Source organism: Anoplopoma fimbria, chromosome 23 (genome assembly GCF_027596085.1).
Source record: "Anoplopoma fimbria isolate UVic2021 breed Golden Eagle Sablefish chromosome 23, Afim_UVic_2022, whole genome shotgun sequence".
Classification (NCBI taxonomy): Eukaryota; Metazoa; Chordata; class Actinopteri; order Perciformes; family Anoplopomatidae; genus Anoplopoma; species Anoplopoma fimbria.
The window spans coordinates 6659245-6678811 of record NC_072471.1 but is presented as its reverse complement, the minus strand read 5'-3'; the positions used below and the strand labels follow the sequence as shown (position 1 = coordinate 6678811).

The 19567-nt window shown below is 39.4% G+C and overlaps 1 protein-coding gene across 2 annotated transcripts; it reads right to left on the bottom strand.

Moving 5' to 3' along the window:
* Positions 1-8: 8 nt before the first annotated feature.
* On the bottom strand, positions 9-10496 carry si:dkey-159a18.1 (sortilin). Of its 2 annotated transcripts, XM_054624555.1 has the most exons (21): positions 9958-10496; positions 9423-9485; positions 9010-9086; positions 8805-8901; positions 8114-8281; positions 7835-7908; positions 7559-7605; positions 6721-6857; positions 6501-6584; positions 5587-5647; positions 4226-4378; positions 3502-3599; positions 3288-3387; positions 2393-2567; positions 2099-2292; positions 1331-1523; positions 1086-1202; positions 843-987; positions 623-729; positions 418-535; positions 9-309 (listed from the first exon to the last, which is right to left on the bottom strand). In XM_054624555.1, the coding sequence occupies exons 1-21, from the start codon at positions 10198-10200 to the stop codon at positions 295-297; spliced, it is 2466 nt and encodes an 821-aa protein (XP_054480530.1). In that variant the 5' UTR covers positions 10201-10496; the 3' UTR covers positions 9-294. The 2 variants fall into 2 exon arrangements, with proteins under 2 accessions (XP_054480530.1, XP_054480529.1); XM_054624554.1 differs by lacking the exon at positions 9-309 and having other exon boundaries at positions 319-535.
* Positions 10497-19567: the final 9071 nt, after the last annotated feature.

Here is a 19567-nt window from a genome sequence, read left to right as displayed (position 1 = left end):
ATGATTATCTTGTTTTGTTTTCACATTGAAGAGAAAGTAAAAAGGTGGCAACTACATTAAAATAAAAAAAATATATATGTACAAATAAATCAAAGAGTAAGCAAAGTAACGCAATGAAATTAAGGTAGCTCAATAAATTAGACATTCTCATGTTCGTCTGTTGAATCCTCAGAACTTGCCACGCAGGGTGCTCCCATCAAAATATCAGGGATAAGTCCAACAAAATGCCTTTGGCAGTCTTTTTCAGCACAGCTGATCCCAATCATGAATACTCAGTATATCCATAGCATTGTGTCATTCAATAAGATCCTGGTGATATTAGAACACATTTGTATTAGTCAAAATGGGGAAATGACAGGTTTTGAACTCAGAACAATATCTTAAAACTATAACATAAGTGATAGTGATAATTCCTACATCATCTGATTCTGGCTGGCAGGCCGTGCCGTTGCTGCTGGTGGCGCTTTCAAGGTCAGCAGTGATGCCGTTGTATTCATCCGTAATCCGGAGGTTGGAGAAACGATACGTTGGTGACCTGTGGAGGGCGACATAAAACCAGAATGATCAGCTGCTATTGGGCGCATAAAGGTCTGCATGCAGCACAGACGTGTGTGTAGCTCACCTGTTTCTGTAAACCACCCTTCTGACGGCAAAGATGGCTGAAACGATAGCTATCAGGACGATGACCCCTGCTCCTGCACACACCAGGATCAACACCAGCCTCTCTCGCTGGGAAACACACGCAAAACAGCTGTTATAATCATAAATACTTCATGAACAACTGAAAGGACACACACACACACACACACATACACACTCATTAGAGCAATGCATCCACTGACCGGTGTGTCAAAGTGCGTGACTGGAGAAGAGGACCCGGCAGGTGGACCGGGGCTGGTTTTTAAACCACAGGGTCTGATGACTGTCTGTACTGCGAGCTGTGGACTGAACCCCCCCTCACACCGATCACTGGGGACCTTACGGTACCTACAAAACACAGTCAGAAGTGTGTGTGTGTGTGAGCATGCACAGAAGGAGCGTCTCCTTCATTAAAAAAAAAAAAAAAAGGGGGGGCCTGTTATTACCCCGCTGTCAGCAACTCATCCTCCTCTCCATTCAGACAGAGCTCCAAGGTTTTATTAGCAGCGCTGTGTTGTCTCACACACTCTGAGGTGTTCACATGACGATAATAACCGTAGTCGCTGTTGAAAAGGACAGAGGTCAGGGCTTCACGAGGGACTTTAACAATGCTGTCTTTCTTCTTTGTACCAAAACATGATCCCATTCAAGCTCAAGTTGTGATACTGTAGTCCAAAACAAACTGACGTACCATAAGTAGTCTCCTCTGGTGCACAGGCAGGAGCTTTGCTTCTTGCTCACCACGAAGCCTCGGCCATTTCTGCACACAGACTGTTTCTTTAGCCTCCTGTAGGTCTCTTTGACACCCAAGAGACAGCCGTTTCTATTCAAGTCTCCTCCATCTGTAGCATGAGCCAACCACTCTTCATAGTCCTCGTCATTACCTGATGAATTAGATGACGACTCATCAGAACTGTCACTGACAATTATTACATATTTGCTGGTAAAGTGAAGCCAAAACAATGTCAAAAGGTTAGCTTGATTTTCCCTGGAAACAACATCTGTGATGCATATTTTCCATTACAAGAAGTGTAGGCACTGGTTTCAGCCCTGCTCAAGGGGTAATTCCGAATCCAAGTTTCCTATTTACTTTCAGGAAACTTAACTATTTCGCTTTCACATGAAATATTAATGACTATAAAACGCAACAAATTAGAAAAAAAAAAGGGAAACACAACACATGGAGGAAAGTAGAAAGCAAAATGTCAAACTGTTTGGGGCCCTGGATTTCCAAAACATGCTGTTTTGTAAAATGCAATAGAAATGGAGAAAAAGAGGAACATAGATTCTTAGAAGTTTAGGCTGTGGAAATTCCCAGGTCATGGGTTGTTAAATTTCCTGTTATGGGAAACCGCTGTAAGGCTCCATTTCACTGGAGACAACTTGAAACACCTACCGCCAGACAGTAACATATGCGAGCCCAGGGGACAATAAATATTATAGTGGCATCTTGACTCACACTCTCTTGTGATGAGGCTCTGGAAATCAATGGTGACGGCCACCCACATGGGCTGGCCGTCTTCCTCGGGACGGAAGCCCCACACGCTGACGTTCATGGCCTTGGTCCCCGGCTCGGACGCCAGGCCTGCGAAGTAGAAGGGCTGCACCGTGAAGTTGTAGGACTTCCAGCACTGACCCTCGTCTGTGGAGAACCTGGTGACCGGAAATGGTGGCAGAATTATGCTATTAAAACCTTTTGCCCTCCGTTGCCAAATACTACTATTGTTTTTTTGTAAAAATATCAGTTCCGTACTTGATATTCTTGACTTGTCCTTCACGCTGGGCCTCCACGGCCACAATGAGACCCCCAGAGTCCAATATGCTGTAGTGGTGAGGACCTCTCAGTGTCCCCCTCCAGTTATAACCCCCGTCTGAGGAGACAAACACATCTGGGTGCTGGGACGACGAGAGAGAGTCCCCCACAGTACCTGGAGAAGAGAGGACATCATTTTAATCAACGTTATTTTTGAGTTAAGATAATGTCAATGATAAGTTAAGGGAATAAAACATTAACTGTTCAATTTTGAGATTTTTGATGTCAGACAAGTTGAAAGAAAACACTTTTTCCAGAACAAGTTTTTTCTCAGACTGAGCCAGAAAAAAATCTCTACTTCGGTACCTCTTACATAAATCAAACTTTCCGGTTTCACTCCTATCTATATGCTGAAGGATTTTACAGAGGGGTTTGTTCATATACAATTTATAGCATGATTTATGGAACAATTTATCCTTAAAAACTTGCTGAAAACACTTTTTTCTTTGGCAGTTGTTAGTATATTCAGATTTATGGAGTGATAAAATAAAGATATTTTAAATCCCCTGTGTAAAAACCTTTAACTCTAACATGTCAACAAAAATGAAACAAGAATTCTGTACATGGCTTTATCCAATGTTCAGATTTCTGTTCTGGAACTGCATGCAAATTACTACATACTTCATAAGATAATGCCTCATTTTCATATTAAAACAAACATTCTCAGAAAACTTGAAATAGAAAAGTTGTGTGTCTTCAACTAAAGGAAATGATCTTAAAATGAATTAGGGAATGACTCATGTCTCTAAACTTGCTTAAACTAAAAAGGGCACAGTTGACTATACAGCTAAACTTTATTTAAAAAGTAAATATAAGAACATTGCTGTTCAATTACCATGAGCGATAACCAGACCGATAGCAGTTGGCTCAGACAGAGCCAGCATGGGAACGATGCGGATGTTGCGACTGTGCTCTCCGTGAATATGAAGGTTGCACTGATGGAAAACACACACAAATGTTGTATTAGAAGCAAACACTGACTCACTTGTAGAATATGATGTTAATATGCACATGCAGACTGGGATTCCATATTTCTACATATAACTTACTTTTTTGCCTTGCTCTCCACATTCCACATTCTCAGGTTTGTTAAGCTGTCTCCACGTCCCTCCTCTATTAAAGGAAATGACAGATCTTATACGGCCATCTGCAACAAAACACATAGTTAAGGACATGCTTCAGTATTTTATCTAAATGAAAGATGAACAAATGCCTGTGTATAAACAAGCAGTTTGATGTAAGGAAGGTAGTTAAAACCTTAAGATTAAGTATATCTGTTAATGAAACTATCATAAGGGTCTCTTTTCTTTACCTACTCATCGTTAAAGGATAACGCTGGCATTATTCTGTTTTTTATTCATCCAAAAAAAATCACAATGTAGTAGCCTGTCTCGCAATACAACTAAAGAAATAAGTCTTTAAAACTTTCTCACAAATATATTTTTTGAAAGGCTTTAGTAATTTCCTAAAACAGCTGGGCACTGTAGTTTATAGCAAATGTCACACAAACAGGAATGAGTAGTGCATTTGCTGGGGACTATTTCCAGTGGTGGAATAATACATATTTGCTGCTCTGGTGAGTATTTACGGCAGCAGAACGGTGTATGTGGGATTGCCTTGAAAAAAATTCCAGTTCCCATGCTCATACTAATAAAGGTACATGTCCACACTGCGGCTCAGTTGTGTGTTTTTAATAGTTTACGGACCACAAAATAAAATCATTATTTTAATGCCCAAACCAAAAGTGCTGAAATGATACATGAAAACCCCTACCCTCGTCTAGTTTATTAGTGAGGTAGACTCCTCTCAGTGACGTTATGTTGGTGAAATCGCTCTTCCTCTGCCCGTCAAACAGGTGGCGCTCCAGTGATTTGGAGAACAAGATGCCTCGGTCATCTGATGTGTACATGGTTCCAAAGAAGGTGTCTGTGGTGAAACAGAACACAGCGGACAGACCACAAAGGAGAACTTTAGTCACTCACAGTAAAACAGACGTGTGATAACACTTGTAAAGGCAAGTTGTCAAAGTTAGCCAGTAGGCTATTTAGTTATTTGATGAAAATACATTGTTGTAGGATTTAAAAATGATTGTCTTTTAGCTGCAGTAATAGTGCTGTCTCTAATTGAATGCACTGAGGATTTAGGATTTTAAAGGTGCAACATGTAAGATCTGGCCAGAAAATGTAGTTTAAAACATTCAACTGAACTAACATTATCAAAATAATGTGAACACGTCATTTTAAAGGAATGCCCAATACTGCAAAGTATTGTGCTGCAGATATATCTACTGCAAGGTCCAGGTGAAACACTGCCCAATATCTTTCTAGGAAAAGGATTAAAAAATTGGCTACACATTGCACCTTTTAAATACGACGTGTTTTAAAGAGAATCAGCACCTGGGAAACAACAGATGCAACGTTGACACAAACCTTTCAACATCAGCATAATAACTTCATCATCAATCATATTTTTACTGTGAGACGCTCACACACGAGTCAGCTAAAGCCATGAAGGACGAGAGCAGCTGAGGGAGGTGATGGATGAGGTTTACGTTTCTAGTGTGTGTGTGTGTGTGTGTGTGTGTGTGTGTGTGTACGTGCATGCTTGTGTTATACCCTGATCCCAAGATATGTTTGTCAGCTTTGTAAACTAAATCTCCCTCCCTCCAGCCAACAAAAGATAAAGCCCCTCTGCCCCATATCTCCCCTATTTATCTCTCAGCAGTACAACAGTCCCAACACCTAACCCATAGAGCAATAACTGGAGCACTAGCAAGGGAAACAAATACATATTACTAATGTAAGAGGTAACAAAAGTAAATGTGAATGAGAAAAAGAGACTTAAGTGGGGGAGGGAGTAAGAGAAAGTAACAAAGATTGGGCAGCTTGATTTGCATGCACAAACACAGTCTCAGTATGATGGAATGATTCGTCAGCAACACTAAGAACTTGTGAAACCAGTCCTGTCTTTACCGTTGAGCTTTTCCATTACAACAAAGGGGCCTGAGAGAGCTTTAAACTCATGTTGTCTTCACAACACGGGCATATTTGCAAAAATATGTATCAAGCTTGTTTTTAAGGTGTTTTTTCTAAGGTGTGTTTGTGCATTGTGTGTGTGTGTTTTTTGTCTGTTACCTCCTGGGTTGTCCACATGCAAGAAGAGCATATCTTCATCTCCATCCAGGATGGAGTAGAACTGCAAAGCACACATATTGAGAGAGAAATTTGGAATAAAAAAAGAATAATGATAACATTTGTTATGAGTAATTTAATCTTTGCTATAAACCTTGTCTAATCGTCGTGAGAGAGACTGTGTGTTTGTGCTGTCAACAAGCTGTGTATGTGGGTGGGTGTTTCGCCAGATCAGATGTGTGTTCAGTTGATGTTGAAAAAGGAAATGTAGCCATCGCTGTTTTTTACTCAAGGCAAAACAACCTCTATTACCACCAAGCATAAATAGCGTGTGTGTTTCCGAGAGTTTGAAACTTTTGTCTGACTCAAAAGTGCAAGAGAAAAGGATAATTATCTGTACAGTTCCAGTGGTGGAGCCGGGTATCGTTTGAAATATTACGATACTAGTGCTAGTGTTATATTATATAATATTACGATACTAGTGCTAGTGTTATATTATATAATATTACGATACTAGTGCTAGTGTTATATTATATAATATTACGATACTAGTACTAGTGTTGATAACAAATGTTGCTTTATGTGTAGTAGCTGTACCATAATTTTGCTCAAATAAATTATTTAAAATTGTCAAAATGTTGGTTAAAATTAGGAACTATCTGATTAAAGAATGAGAACACAAGTCCATTAGATACTTAACATTTTTGGATACTCTGTGCTTCATCAATACCAAACAAGCAGTGTGATTTGATAACTATGAAGCTAAACTAGCTTGGATACGGTGGCCGTGTAAAAGTAACGTTTAAAGCTTATCACTTGGATTTTATTTTTGTTACCAAAAGTTGTAATAAACTAGAATCTTTCCTGATTCAGCTGAGAAGCTCTTTACAGGAAGTTTTTTTAAATCTCGTTCTCACCTGCTCAGTGGAGGCAGAAGGAAGCAGAGTTCGACTGAAGGTCTCTCCTTGGTCTGATGAGAAATACATGACACGAGGGGATCTCTGGGAGAAAAACAATGCATCACTGCGTTGTTAATGCTTGACGTGTGAGTATAACATTAATGGTCTATCATGTGATTTGATTATCAAATCTAACAATATGCTTGCAAATAGGAGGTTTTATATTCACACATCTTACCGAATCCTCCATCACAGAGAAGAAGAGAAAGGCTCCTATGTAGCCAAAACTGTAGATGTCCTCATGGATCGTGGTGAAGGTCTTCCCCAGATCTGTTGTCCTCTTCAGCACTAAATCCCCTCTCTCATCTGCCTCAACTGTGGAAGCAAGAAGCAAGACTTGTTGATATGAGATACTCACGACTCTTATTGATTGATTTTCACTTTCCATTAATTCAATTAAACACTTTATTTTAGCTGAAAAACTACTCCTTTTAAATCTTGTTTTTTACATCCTCTCCTTTAGATACAGGTGTCTAAAAATGAAGGCATCAAGCTCAACTCAAAGTGTAATGAATGCACTTTATTCTAATTTACCATAAACTGCCACTGGATCCCCCACAGCCTCTGATCCTTATGCTAACCCCTTTCGATTTTAAACAATTTACTTTCGTTTATTGTGTGTTATAATGAACAGCAATCCCACTTTTAGTCATCTATTGTTTTAGTGCTGTTCCTTGTTTATGCAGGCATACTGCAAAAAGGATTTCCTCTTATGGAACAATGAACAGCTAACAACCATACAATGCTGATTATTTCTTAATTTGATTTGGTTGCACTTTAATGACAGATTTAATTGAATGTCTTTCTTGCAACAAAACATAATAAAAGAAAAACATAAAACCAGACAAAAAAAACTATATTTAAAGGCAACTTTTGTATAACAGTCTGTCTGGGATGTGTTGTTTGTGTTTAAGGGTGTGCTTTCTGTAATTAAGCACCACAGAGGTTGAACTTGTTCTAAAAAAAGTCTTAATTACCGGTCACATCATGAAAGTGCATTTCATATAGCTTTTTACCTGCGTCTGTTCGACTGCAGCTGAAGAACAAATTTATGCCAGCCCCCCTAATGGAAAGAGGAAGTTAAGAAAAATGTCACAAACACCCAAACATGTCACAACAACTTCCAAAAGAACCATTTTTACCCATTACTTTTCTTCTCCAGGAGAAAACACACTGCATATTGAAGATATTCATTTAAACCCAAACATGGCAGTCAAATTCATTGCTAACATGTACTTTCTTTTAAGCACACTGTGATTTGATGTGTGGTTTTGTTTCCTGTTTATTCTCACCATGAGAAGGAATGCACTCCATTGTGAACTTTTGTCCACTTGGCGCCAAAGTCCAGAGAGAGCCACAGACCTCCCTGCAAGTCAGGAAAGAAACACAGGAGTGTTTACCTGTACTTAAAGGTGTGTGCTCACTCTGTGTGTGTGTGTGTGTGTGGGGGGGGGGGATAACTCTATACAGCTATTACACAGAGCAAGGGGAGACTACCGTGGCCTTGTGTATGATAAAATTAAGAAAAAAGAAAGTAAGAGAAACAACATTGAAAGCCGTGTGCGACTCACATCGATGCTGAGTGCCACGAGGTAGTCAGGGTTGAGGAAGTGGTACGTGATTGGCTGAGCCAGGTGAAAGGGCAGCTGGATGAACTTGAAGGTCGCGCCGGCATCAGTGGAGGTGAAGATGATCCCGCCTGCGTTGTCCACCACCGGAATGTCTGCTGTCAGAATCACCTGTCAATTCAAAGCAATTACTAAACATAAAGAAAACAACAGCACATTGCTTCCTACTGCATTTTATATTTCAAAAAGTTTTACTTATTATAAAAAAACTGTATGTCAGAGAAAATATCTTTTTAGATACTCTCATCCTTAATATTTGTATCTCAAACCTCCCCCAGTTCATAAATATTCATAATTACATGAGTAATTAGAAATGATGTAGAAAAAGCAGAAGAAATTTGTGAATTTGTGAATATTTGTACAACAACGTGAGCTCTGTTACAAGATTATGTTTCATGATACTGTTGCTGGCACCAAAAAGGTCATCCACAACATGTTGAAGACAGCCGCAAAGCAACGTGGTCTGACAGTGAGAATGTGGAACAAGTTGACCAGACAGCAGAGCAACACGCGACATGTCTTTACACTTTTTTTTGTGAGGCAACATCACACACGCCTCCCCCCCCCGGGTAGCAACACGGTTCCCCAACAGGAACCCTCAACTGCTCCCTCACTACACACAGCGTGGACTCACAGAGCTCCCCGGTCCAACACTGACTCCAAACTCCTCCCTTATGAAGGTGTTGTTGATCTGATGGGAAATGTCGTGGAAGGATTTTGCATAATCCGTGCTGATGAGAGAGGAAAGAAAGAACAGGTTTCCACTGTCTGTTTTTTTTAGTTCTACTCGGGGTGTGCTGCTCACTCTTTTCCCTGTGATGGATCAGATGCTAGCTCACCTTCGATAAAGTCGTGAGGAGCCGCCTTCGATGAAAGAATCTATTGGAGCACTAAATGTTGACAGCACCAGGACGACCTAGGAAATGATGCAATGTGATAAACATTTTTGACATGGCTGTATAAGACAATATCTGAATCTAGTTAAGCCAATTATGGAGATTTAGCAATTTATCATTTCAATTTGAGTATGACATACTATTCTTATTTCTAATTATGAGGGAGCTTCAGATAGTTTAACATGTATATATTTCAGAACACTTCAAACTAAAGTAGGCCAGAAACAAATAAATACAATATTTTGGATTAGAGAAACAATATGCATGGCCACAGATTAGACAGCAGTATGAATTCTGAATATTCACACACGTTTCTGTCTGACCTTTGTGCTACACTGTAATGCTAAGATACTCACCCCTGTGCCATCGCCCACCCATGTGAGAATAACATAGGAGCCATCATCACCGTTAAACCCTGTCTAGGAGAAAGAGAGAAGAGATGTTCATACATATGACAGCATCGCCTCTGAAGTTAGAATAAATACATAAATAAATAAATAAATATCATGATGTAAAATTTCCACATTCTGTGCTTGCCAAACGGGGTTAATGGGTTTATAAATATTACAAAAAAATGTTAAATGGATGATTACCACAATAGATCAGTTTGCACAAATGTCATGTCATAAGCATCCTTAAACTTTCTTTCTGAGTCAAGCTCCACTTGCTTCTATTGCAGTTTCACTTGTGTTATTGTGTTTTAGAAAAAGATTTAACCTTGAAAAGAGTAAAAAAAGTTATTCTGAATGATCTGAAATTCATTTTCTCACGTTTACTAAAATGCATAACTGCTAATTAATAAAAAAAAATCATATGACTACTTTGCTCCTGTCTATTTACCAAACATTCCCCAGCTTCAGAACAATGCCTCTCAACTCAAACACACCTCACCTCATGCGTGTTGTCATCCAGAACCTTGTGCTCGACGGGAGTAAGGGGGGTCTTGCAGGGAGTGAAGCTGGGCCCGTGAAAGGCCCTGGTGGTGCCGGAGGAGCTGCTGGTGTCCCTGATGGGACGTGCGTGCGTTTGGCCCTGGCTGTCATCCTGCTGAGTCCGGTGGAAAGTCACCGTCCTCCCCCCGCTGCTCTCAGCTCCCAGAAGAAGGACGTGGAGGACCAAGAGTCTCCAGATCATATCCGATAAGAAAATAAGTGGACTTCACTTCAAAAAAAAAAATAAGAGTACCTGAAAAGCGAGATGCCTGTCGACACTGGCTCGGTTATTGGTGCTGCGCTCTGAGAGCAAGTGTGGGTGGGACGAGCTTGGATGGGTCCTTTACAGAAAAAAAGTGCTGTGTGAAGTAGTGTGTAGTGTGTAGTGTGTAGTGTGTCCTCCCCCAGCAGGTGTTTCTGCCCGCATCCAGGTGACCTGAGCTGCTGGGAGGATTTGCACTTCAAGTGTATTTGATGGAAATGTACCTTGTGGCCATTTGCAACCAGTGCAAGAAAAGGTAAATGTGGGGAATCAGTGTGAGGTTCATATGTGCGTTCAGAAAAAAAAAAAAAAAAAAAGAGAAGTTCTGAAACTCGAATGAAACGTGAATGCAGCATAACAGACAATAGACTTTTTTTTTTCTTCCTGATTTTATTGGTAGTAGCACAACTGAACGCAAGAGGACGTCATGTGTTCACCTATGATGCTTCCAGGTGACTGACTCTCAGTCAGGTGCCAAATCGCTTTTACGCACAACTATGGTAGCATTGGCTGCAGTACAGTTGTAATATGTTTCAAACAAATGCCTGAAAGTCAACCGATTGAGTATCATACATTCCTGTTTGAAGCCACGTCTTAGTAAGACAGAAGACACACAGCTGTTTTGCTGGGATCTTATCTGGCACAGCTGGGACCATTTACTTCATCCTACTACCATGGAAAATGATGAATCTTGTGTTCGCCTCATAATTCTGTTTTTGACCCTTTATACTTGAATAAGTGTTCTTTGTCCTTCAGTTTACTTTACATTATACACATTCTAATCTTATCCAGATGTTTCATTTCTGAAATAATACATGAGATCCAATTAGAGAAAAATGTATGTCATTACAAGTTCTATTGGCTAGGCTTCATGCTGTTCAGTATATTTGCTGTTCGGCAAAAACATATCAAATGAGGAGAGGTCAAATCAGCCAAGTAGAAAAACTGCTGCTCTGTGTGAATTAGTGATACATTACTTTCAAACATAAAACATGGTGGCCTTTTAATGACTGACTTCTGTTGACTCGTCTCTGTTGGTGCGTGGGTGTATTATTATTACCACTGCAGCCATCTCTGTTACCTCTGGAGAGGAATAGTTTTAGAGCAAGCTGCTACACTTCCTTGCCTTGGGCGATGAAGGAGAACAAGGAACAGAGGAGTAAGAAAAATGTAGACTGGGGAGAGCTTAATGGAGGCTTAACTGTTCAAGCTCCACACTGTTGGTTTTCTTTTTGTTTGTTTGTTGTTTTGGCAACTTAAGGTAAGAAAAAACTCTTCAAAAAGCAGACGAACCCAAGAACCTGACATATTGCCCAAATGGGTCTGGCTCAATACATGCTGAATCCTACATTTCCCATAATATCCTCGGTTTGTAACAGGTTTTTTTGGGGCTTTCCAGAAACAACCTCGTGAATTAGTTTTGTACGGGTCATATTTTACCGTTTAAGAAGGCACCAACAAACACTGTCATCCTGCCAATAGGGGCTTGAAAAATGCTTAAATGTGTTGTTTTGAAAGTGTCACAGCCCGCTCTTAGACAAAAACAGGAGACACACCTTATACTAAATAATAACAGATTTATCAAAAAACAAATACAAACTAGAGTCCATTTTACGATGGGAACACATCTGTGTAATGGATTGTCTGCTACTCCAGATTTTGATCACAGAGCATAGCAGGCCCAGGTGTGCTGACTAAAACTGCCCTGCAGACCTGGAGACAGAAACACAGAGCAACAGCATGGCAACCCAAAAGGGGGCGGCCTTTAAAGACAAAAACGTCCATTTGCCATTTTTGTCCCTTAGTTGGGAAAACATGTTGCTTTTTACACACTGAGCAGATATGAAGCAAGTCCAATTGTCATTTGTTTTTGTATTATTCTTTTTCTTTATATCCTTCTTTATTAAATGTTTTAAACTTTCACTGTGTATCTGTTCTCACTTCTGTCCTTGTGTTTCTGCAGCACCTGAATTTGGGGATCCACAAAGGCTTAGAACTTAACCTTACATCAGTAAGAATTACTGTTCTCTGACACTCTGCTCTGCTTCTGACTAATTGATTCAGTAGTCAATTCAGTCTGTTGAAAGCCGACGTTCAGTATACATCACATCTGTTTCTCTGGCTTCTTAACCAAGAGATGACGTGTTCTATATCCCAGCTGAGATGATGTTGTGCTGTCAGTCACCGGAGGAAAATTCCACTGCTGAAACCGACTGACTCAGCCAGAGAGACACATTGTTCAGATAATTAAGCTTGATGATTCAGTGTTAAAGATTTGTTTGAACTTGTACTTAAATGAATGTACTAGAAGGATAACTTTCTCTTAAACCATGAATAAACTAGAATAACCTCTCAGTTTGCATGCCTGTTGGTCCACAAATGTAATGATTTAATTATTGTATCCTATTAGACAATTGTGTGAAATTGCCATAATTTATGAATTCTTGAGTTATACCCAAAAACACATTTTGGGAAGTCACATTGACCTTTGACCACTAAAATGTGTGTCTGATGAGAGCAATGAGACCTAGCCACACAGAAACTGACCCATAAAATAAAATAAAATATGCTAAACATTAGTAACACTTCCATGCGCCTTCATCGCTTTGAGCAGTCGTGTTTCCAGTGATTCATCCATTTGTTTTATTGTAAATACTTCCTCATAGACCACAGGGACAATGATTCAGATAAGCCTAATCACAGTGTTCCTGTTGCGCAACCAGCTGTTTAAAAAGGGAAAGAGCTCTCATTTAACTTTGTTTTCTTACATGCTGTTTTTTTTCTTGTCTACTGGGGAGGCTGGGATGTGCTGGGACCTGTTCATCTTTGTGGCTTGCCATTAAAACATCACGTGTGATATATACTTTTAAATTTGGCATGACTTGACTAGTTTGCTCAACTCCATTTCCCTGCTACCTCTCAAGTAAACGGTTTTCTGGGAAGGCTTCAGATGTTACTCACTACAACACTTAACTTTTTCTAATTCCTTTTATTCGGGAAAAAAAACCAACCTCAAAATAAACAAACACAAGAAAAAATTCTTGTTTTAAGTGCAAATTATTCAGTAGTGCTGTTACATTTCTTATCAAGTTTTTAGTTGCTTTAACACAGACTGCAACTCTGTTTGATAGCACATGATATCATGTACAGCAAACACAAAGGCTCGCTGTGGGACTGTGCTTCCAAATCAACAATCTGTCTAATGCCTTCACAAGTCAGACATTAGATTGAAGTCCTGTCTGTTCATCCATTGGCACAGTATCCAGCATGTCCATCCAGCTGCCATTTAAAGATAAACATCCTGACCAAGATGTTTCCCTTCATGAGCCAATGTTTTTAGTCACAGGGGATCCTCTCTGTTGGTTGCTCGAGGAGAGCTGCCGCTGTGTCTGTTGGTCCAAGTCCATAATGTAGTGATGGTCCTGGGCGTACATCAGACCACCAAAGGAGTCCACTATTCCATAAATGACTGCGAGGACGCTCAGCGCCGTTCCAATAAAGTACATCTTGAGGACTGCTGCCACCATGGTTCCCGTGGTGAAGGCTGCAAAGGAAAAAAAAAGATTGATCAGTTTTAAGATTAGTTAGGGTACATTTGTAATTACTGATTTAAGGGGATTTTGGGAGATGTAGTTCCAGATATATAGATATTCAAATTTTTAAAAACAGTCATGCATGCATTAATACACATTGGCAATTATTTTTGGACAATTTCGACAGTATGCATGTTTAATTAATTATTGCAGTACATACAGTACCAGTCAAAAGTTTGGACACACCTTCTCATTCAATGGTTTTTCTTTATTTTTATTTTTATTTTTTTCTACACTGTAGATTAATGTTGAAGACATCCAAACTATGAAGGAACACATATGGAATTATGTGGTAAACAAACAAATGCTCAACAAACCAGAATATGTTTTATATTTTAGATTCCTCAAAGTATTTGAATGAGAAGGTGTGTCCACACTTTTAACTGCTACTGTATGATTTAAATACAATGACTTGAGTATGGAGAACTACTGGTCCTCAGACAACACCAAACAGGAAGAACCAGGGTATTGGTGCACTTTGAGGCTGTTGGAAATGTAAAATGTAGGATGATAAGCAACACAAAAACAACCTTTTTGCCGGAATAGCTGAGCTAAATATTAAACATTTGTAGTGATGCATATTATTCTTATTTATCTTCCATTTTCAATGTGCTTTAAAACACGACTCTACAGGCTTCCTTTCCTTTTTTCAAAATAAAAGCCACTAAACACCACGGTTGTTGTAAGAAGTACTGTAGTTTTGTTCGGCAGTGTGCTTTACTAAATCTATATCTAATGAAACTGAAATGCAGACGCTTCGGAAAGGTCCTTGAAGGTAGCATCCCAACAAAAGCACATGGCTCTGGAGAGAATAAGACAGCACAGAGCAGAGGGATGCGCTTAAACGCGTCTTTAATCCGTGCTCAGTGGAAAACAAACTATAATTCGTGGGTGAAATAACTTACCAGAGGCTCGGCTGATCTGCGGTGTCTCTTTCTTTCCCTCTCGTTTGGTGTGTTTGCTGAAGGAGGCTGCTTTCTAGCAACAAACAAGAAAAAACCCCACTGATATCTGTTGATCAAAAGAGAAAACTTCTTCTTCTTCTTCTTAACACGCCGAGAAGCTCTTCATGCCGCTGAAGCTGCTGTCTGCCTCCCGTCTTCACTGCATATCAGGCAGTCTTCACTTATCATGCGTCACAGTGACATCATCCCTTAACCTTTACAGTGGATGACTGGAGGGGCAGTTTCCACTGAATTGTTGTGCCAATTTAATACTTGTATGGATACAAAAGGTCACATTGTTTCACTTTCTCTTGTTAGTTAGTGTGTGCCCATTTTTGTTTTTTTCCATTTAAAAAAAAAAAAAAAAAGTTATTAGCCTACATGTATATTTTTTTTATTTTTTTTTCAATTATATTTCCGGTAGATTTTTTTTTTGTTATTTTGCACACTGCCAGAAATGATATACAGTATCAGTCAAAAGTTTGGACACACCTTCTCATTCAACTAGTTTGTAGCACTTATTGTATTCGTATTAGTTTGTTGCAATTATTGTTTTCGTAGTAATTTGCCTCTGCACTATACTTTTGCTCTGGTTTATGCTTTTAGATGCTTGTTTAAGAAAGGAGATGCACTTATGACTTCTGGTGACTAGTAGTTCTCTTGAATACCTATGTTGAATACACTTCCTGTAAGTCGCTTTGGATAAAAGAGTCTGCTAAATGACTGTAATGTAATGTAATGTAATGTAATGTAATGTAATCTAAAATATAAAACATATTCTGGTTTGTTGAGCATTTGTTTGTTTACCACATAATTCCATATGTGTTCCTTCATAGTTTGGATGTCTTCAATACTAATCTACAATGTAGAAAAAAATAAAAATAAAGAAAAACCATTGAATGAGAAGGTGTGTCCAAACTTTTGACTGGTACTGTATATAATATATAGACTCTGTTTCTAAAATACTATGCATTGTTGTCATATAATAAACTTTCCAATGGTGTTTGTATAAAATAACCCAATATTTGAATATATATCACAGTACATTCTGTTGATGATACACTCTTATACTTAAGTAGCATTTTGAACGCAGAGCTTTTAATTGTAATTGAGTACTTTTACATTTATGTAATGCTACTTTGCATCTTTTGCCATTGTTATTTTTCAGTTTTACTTTTTCTTCCACTTAATAAAGAAAAAACATTGAATGAGAAGGTGTGTCCAAACTTTTGACTGGTACTGTATATATATTTTTTATTTGTTGTAAAATAAGTAAATTATAATTATATTGGGTCTAACCTAAAAAGCACACACTCTGGTAGCTATATTTGTATTATAGAATATTAACAGCCCAGAGCTCTGTGAGGCTCTGGGCCTACAGCAGTGCTTTAAACTAAAGCTAAAGTCAGCATGCTTACATGCTCATAATGATAATGCAAACATGTTGATGTTTAGCAAGCAGGATAATGTTTGCTATGTTCACCATCTTAGCCTGGCCTGTTTAACAAGGTAACATTTGCTAATAAGTGATAAAACACCAAGTATCAGTACCAGTAGTCATTAGCTTTTTGGTCAAATGAACACGTACGACTGATACTGGATGGAAAATTACAGGGGAATTCCACCAATTCTACACATCAAAGTCTGTTAACAAGTATGGGGGAGTATAAAGTATTGATGGCTTTAGAGAGAGCTGCACAAGTGATGTCACAGGAGCTGTGGTTTTGGCAGCGTTAGTTGTATCTGAAGGCTACAAGCTTGAAAAAAAGGCTATCACTTGGGCCTGTGGGAGTTAGAAAGAAGTGAGTCTACCAGTGCTCTGTTGTCCACTGTTCATCTCTGCCACAGGCTAGAGACTTGTGACTGCATTAGCCTCTACTAGCTTAACACCCAAATCTCTTATATAAATGTATTGCCATGGAGTTGCATTGTGGGCAATGTAGGTGCCATGTGTTGACCAGAATAAAAATGATATCTCTGGTTCTGCTGCATTCATTTTGATACTTTTTAGTTATTAATTCATCCTGAGGCAAACATGAATGTCTGAACCATATAGAAATCTGTCCAATAGTTATTGAGGCATTTCACATAAAACCACAAATGTCAACCTCATGCTGACACTATAGAGGAAATGTCAGGGGATCACCAATGTCAGAAGGATTCACCCTCTGGTTACAATGAATGTGTATGGCAATCAATCCAAAAGTTGTTGGGATATTTCATTCTGGTTGGACAGACTTTGTTTTAGAGACTTGAGGCATTGTATATCGTGATAGAGATACCATATCTTATATCTTACACTAATAGAACGTGTTTAGAGCTAGATTGAAATATGTTTTTTTACTTCCTCATTTTTGATCTTGTCATAGGTTAGGTTAACGCTTACAGACAAAAGAAAAAAAATGATGTTGCGCAATACATTTGACGTGTGTTCTCAGTGACTCAAAGCCACAAAGTAAGTGAGCATTTACTGAATTAGTGTATTCAAATGTCACTTCTACAATACACATACCTTAATGGACTCGCTCAGACCTGTTCCTACACCTGGATCCACACTGTAAAAAATAGTTAGAAGACTTGTTGTCTTTTACCAAAACCAAAAAAAAATCTAGATGTAACAAATTTGTCCACATGACAGAGTGGAGATTCCAGACTTTTACTCTGGAAATTTCCCCATTCAGAAGTATTATCAGAGCAAAATAGCAGTGCTGTTCTATCATGGTTTAACTTCCCCTGAGGCTTGGAACTACTTTTAAGGAAACTCGAACGCAGATGGTTATTGGCACAGTTCACTGGGGAGATGAATCACAGAAGTAGGTCTAGCCCTTAAATCAACACCAAACATTAGATAAGAGAGTATATGACTAATCACGTTCTTAGTTTAACACTTGACATGGACTTCACCTTAACTTTAAGAAAGTTGAGCATTGTGTGTAATGTTTTACTCACTCAAGTCTTCAAAGTTCGAAATAATTTCCTCCGTATGTTGCTATGGTTCATTTTCAGAGACACAAGAAGTGTTATGAATTTCCCATGGTTAAAAAAATAAAAATGCACTGAGTTATGTAAGCAGCTTTTTAGAATCTGGGTCTACTCTGCAGTTTTCCCTGCCAGAAGTTGACATGCAGCCAATAGTTCACATGACTATGCGCCAAGGCATGAAATCCTTTCGTTGTTTCATTTCACTGCTTTCACTTAACAATTGCTTACTCTCAAGGAGGAACAATCAATCTCATGCTGCTACTTCACTGAAAGGATAGCAGAGCCAGTAAAATAGGCAAACAATGACACAGAGAGAAAGCACGAGAATATAAATCAAAGGAAACTCTTCAGACATTTGACACAGAATCCACCAAAGTGTTGACAGATGATCATTAAAAGTGAAGCAATGAGCACATAATGGTAATTTATATGAAAGAATGAACAAATAAATAACACAATTCAAAAAATGTAGTTGTCACTTTAAGTCTTAAAGGCTGGGAAAATATTCTGATTTGCTTTGAACAAGCACGGAGTTGTCAAATATAGTACAGTACATGCAGGGAAGTAATTAAAATGCACATAAAGAAATCCCTTTCTCAGTTTGTTACTGAAAGTGTGTGCTGGACAGCTGGCAGCTCCTCTCAGGCTCCTCTTCAATCTCTCCCTGAGGTTGAAGAAGGTGCCCCAAATCTGGAAGACGTCCTGCATTGTCCCGGTGCCGAAGAAGAGTCGTCCCAGTGGGTCTACAGACCTGTGGCCCTGACATCACGTCATGAAGACCCTGGAGAGACTGGTTCTGCGGCACCTGAGGACCCAGCTTACAGCTTTCCTGGACCCACTACAGTTCGCCTATCTGCCACACATCGGGGTGGAGGACTCCATCATCTACCTGACGCACAAGGCCCTCTCTCACCTGGAGAAGCAGGGAAGCACTGTGAGAGTCATGTTCTTTGACTTCTCCAGTGCTTTCAACACCATCCAGCCCTCCCTACTGAGAGAGAAGCTGCTGGAGATGAACCTGCACCCCGACACCACTTCCTGGATCACAGACTACCTCACAGGCCGGCCACAGTACGTCAGGGTGGATTGTTGTGTCTCTGAGTCTGTGATCAGCAACACCGGCGCACCCCAAGGAACTGTACTGGCACCGTTCCTCTTCACTCTCTACACCTCGGACTTCCGCTTCAACTCTGGTTCCTGCCACCTCCAAAAGTTTTCCGATGACTCCTCCATTGTTGGATGTATCACCAGGGACAACGAGGAGGAGTACAGAGGACTGATTGACTGAGAGGGTGATTGACCCCCCCCATGTGGATATACTGTACATTTTTATTTTTATTCTTATTTTTAATTTTTATTCTATTTTTATTTTATTGTATAATATGTGTATTTATTATCTGTTTCTATGTAGTTGAGCTGCTGCAACACCCGAATTTCCCCCATGGGGATCAATAAAGGAATATAATAATAATAATAATGTATAATGGTGTTTGGGTGATGCAACATTACATCCACTAGGTGTCAGTGTAGGACAGTTCAGAGCTCAGGTTTCAGGCTTGTAGAGTCTTGCATGACTGCATTTCAATAGAATGCTGTGTATGTTGTATTTAGTCTTCTATTGTGAAGTTGTATCATACTACACATTGTCTTAGCAGACTTGTTACTAATAATATTGACAATGTCTCTGTTCCATTCAAGTGTCTCAGTAAGCCATGGGAGTGTGACAGTGAGCCAACATGCACAATATCAGGACCCTGCAACTGACACATCAGCAATGTTAGTTACATT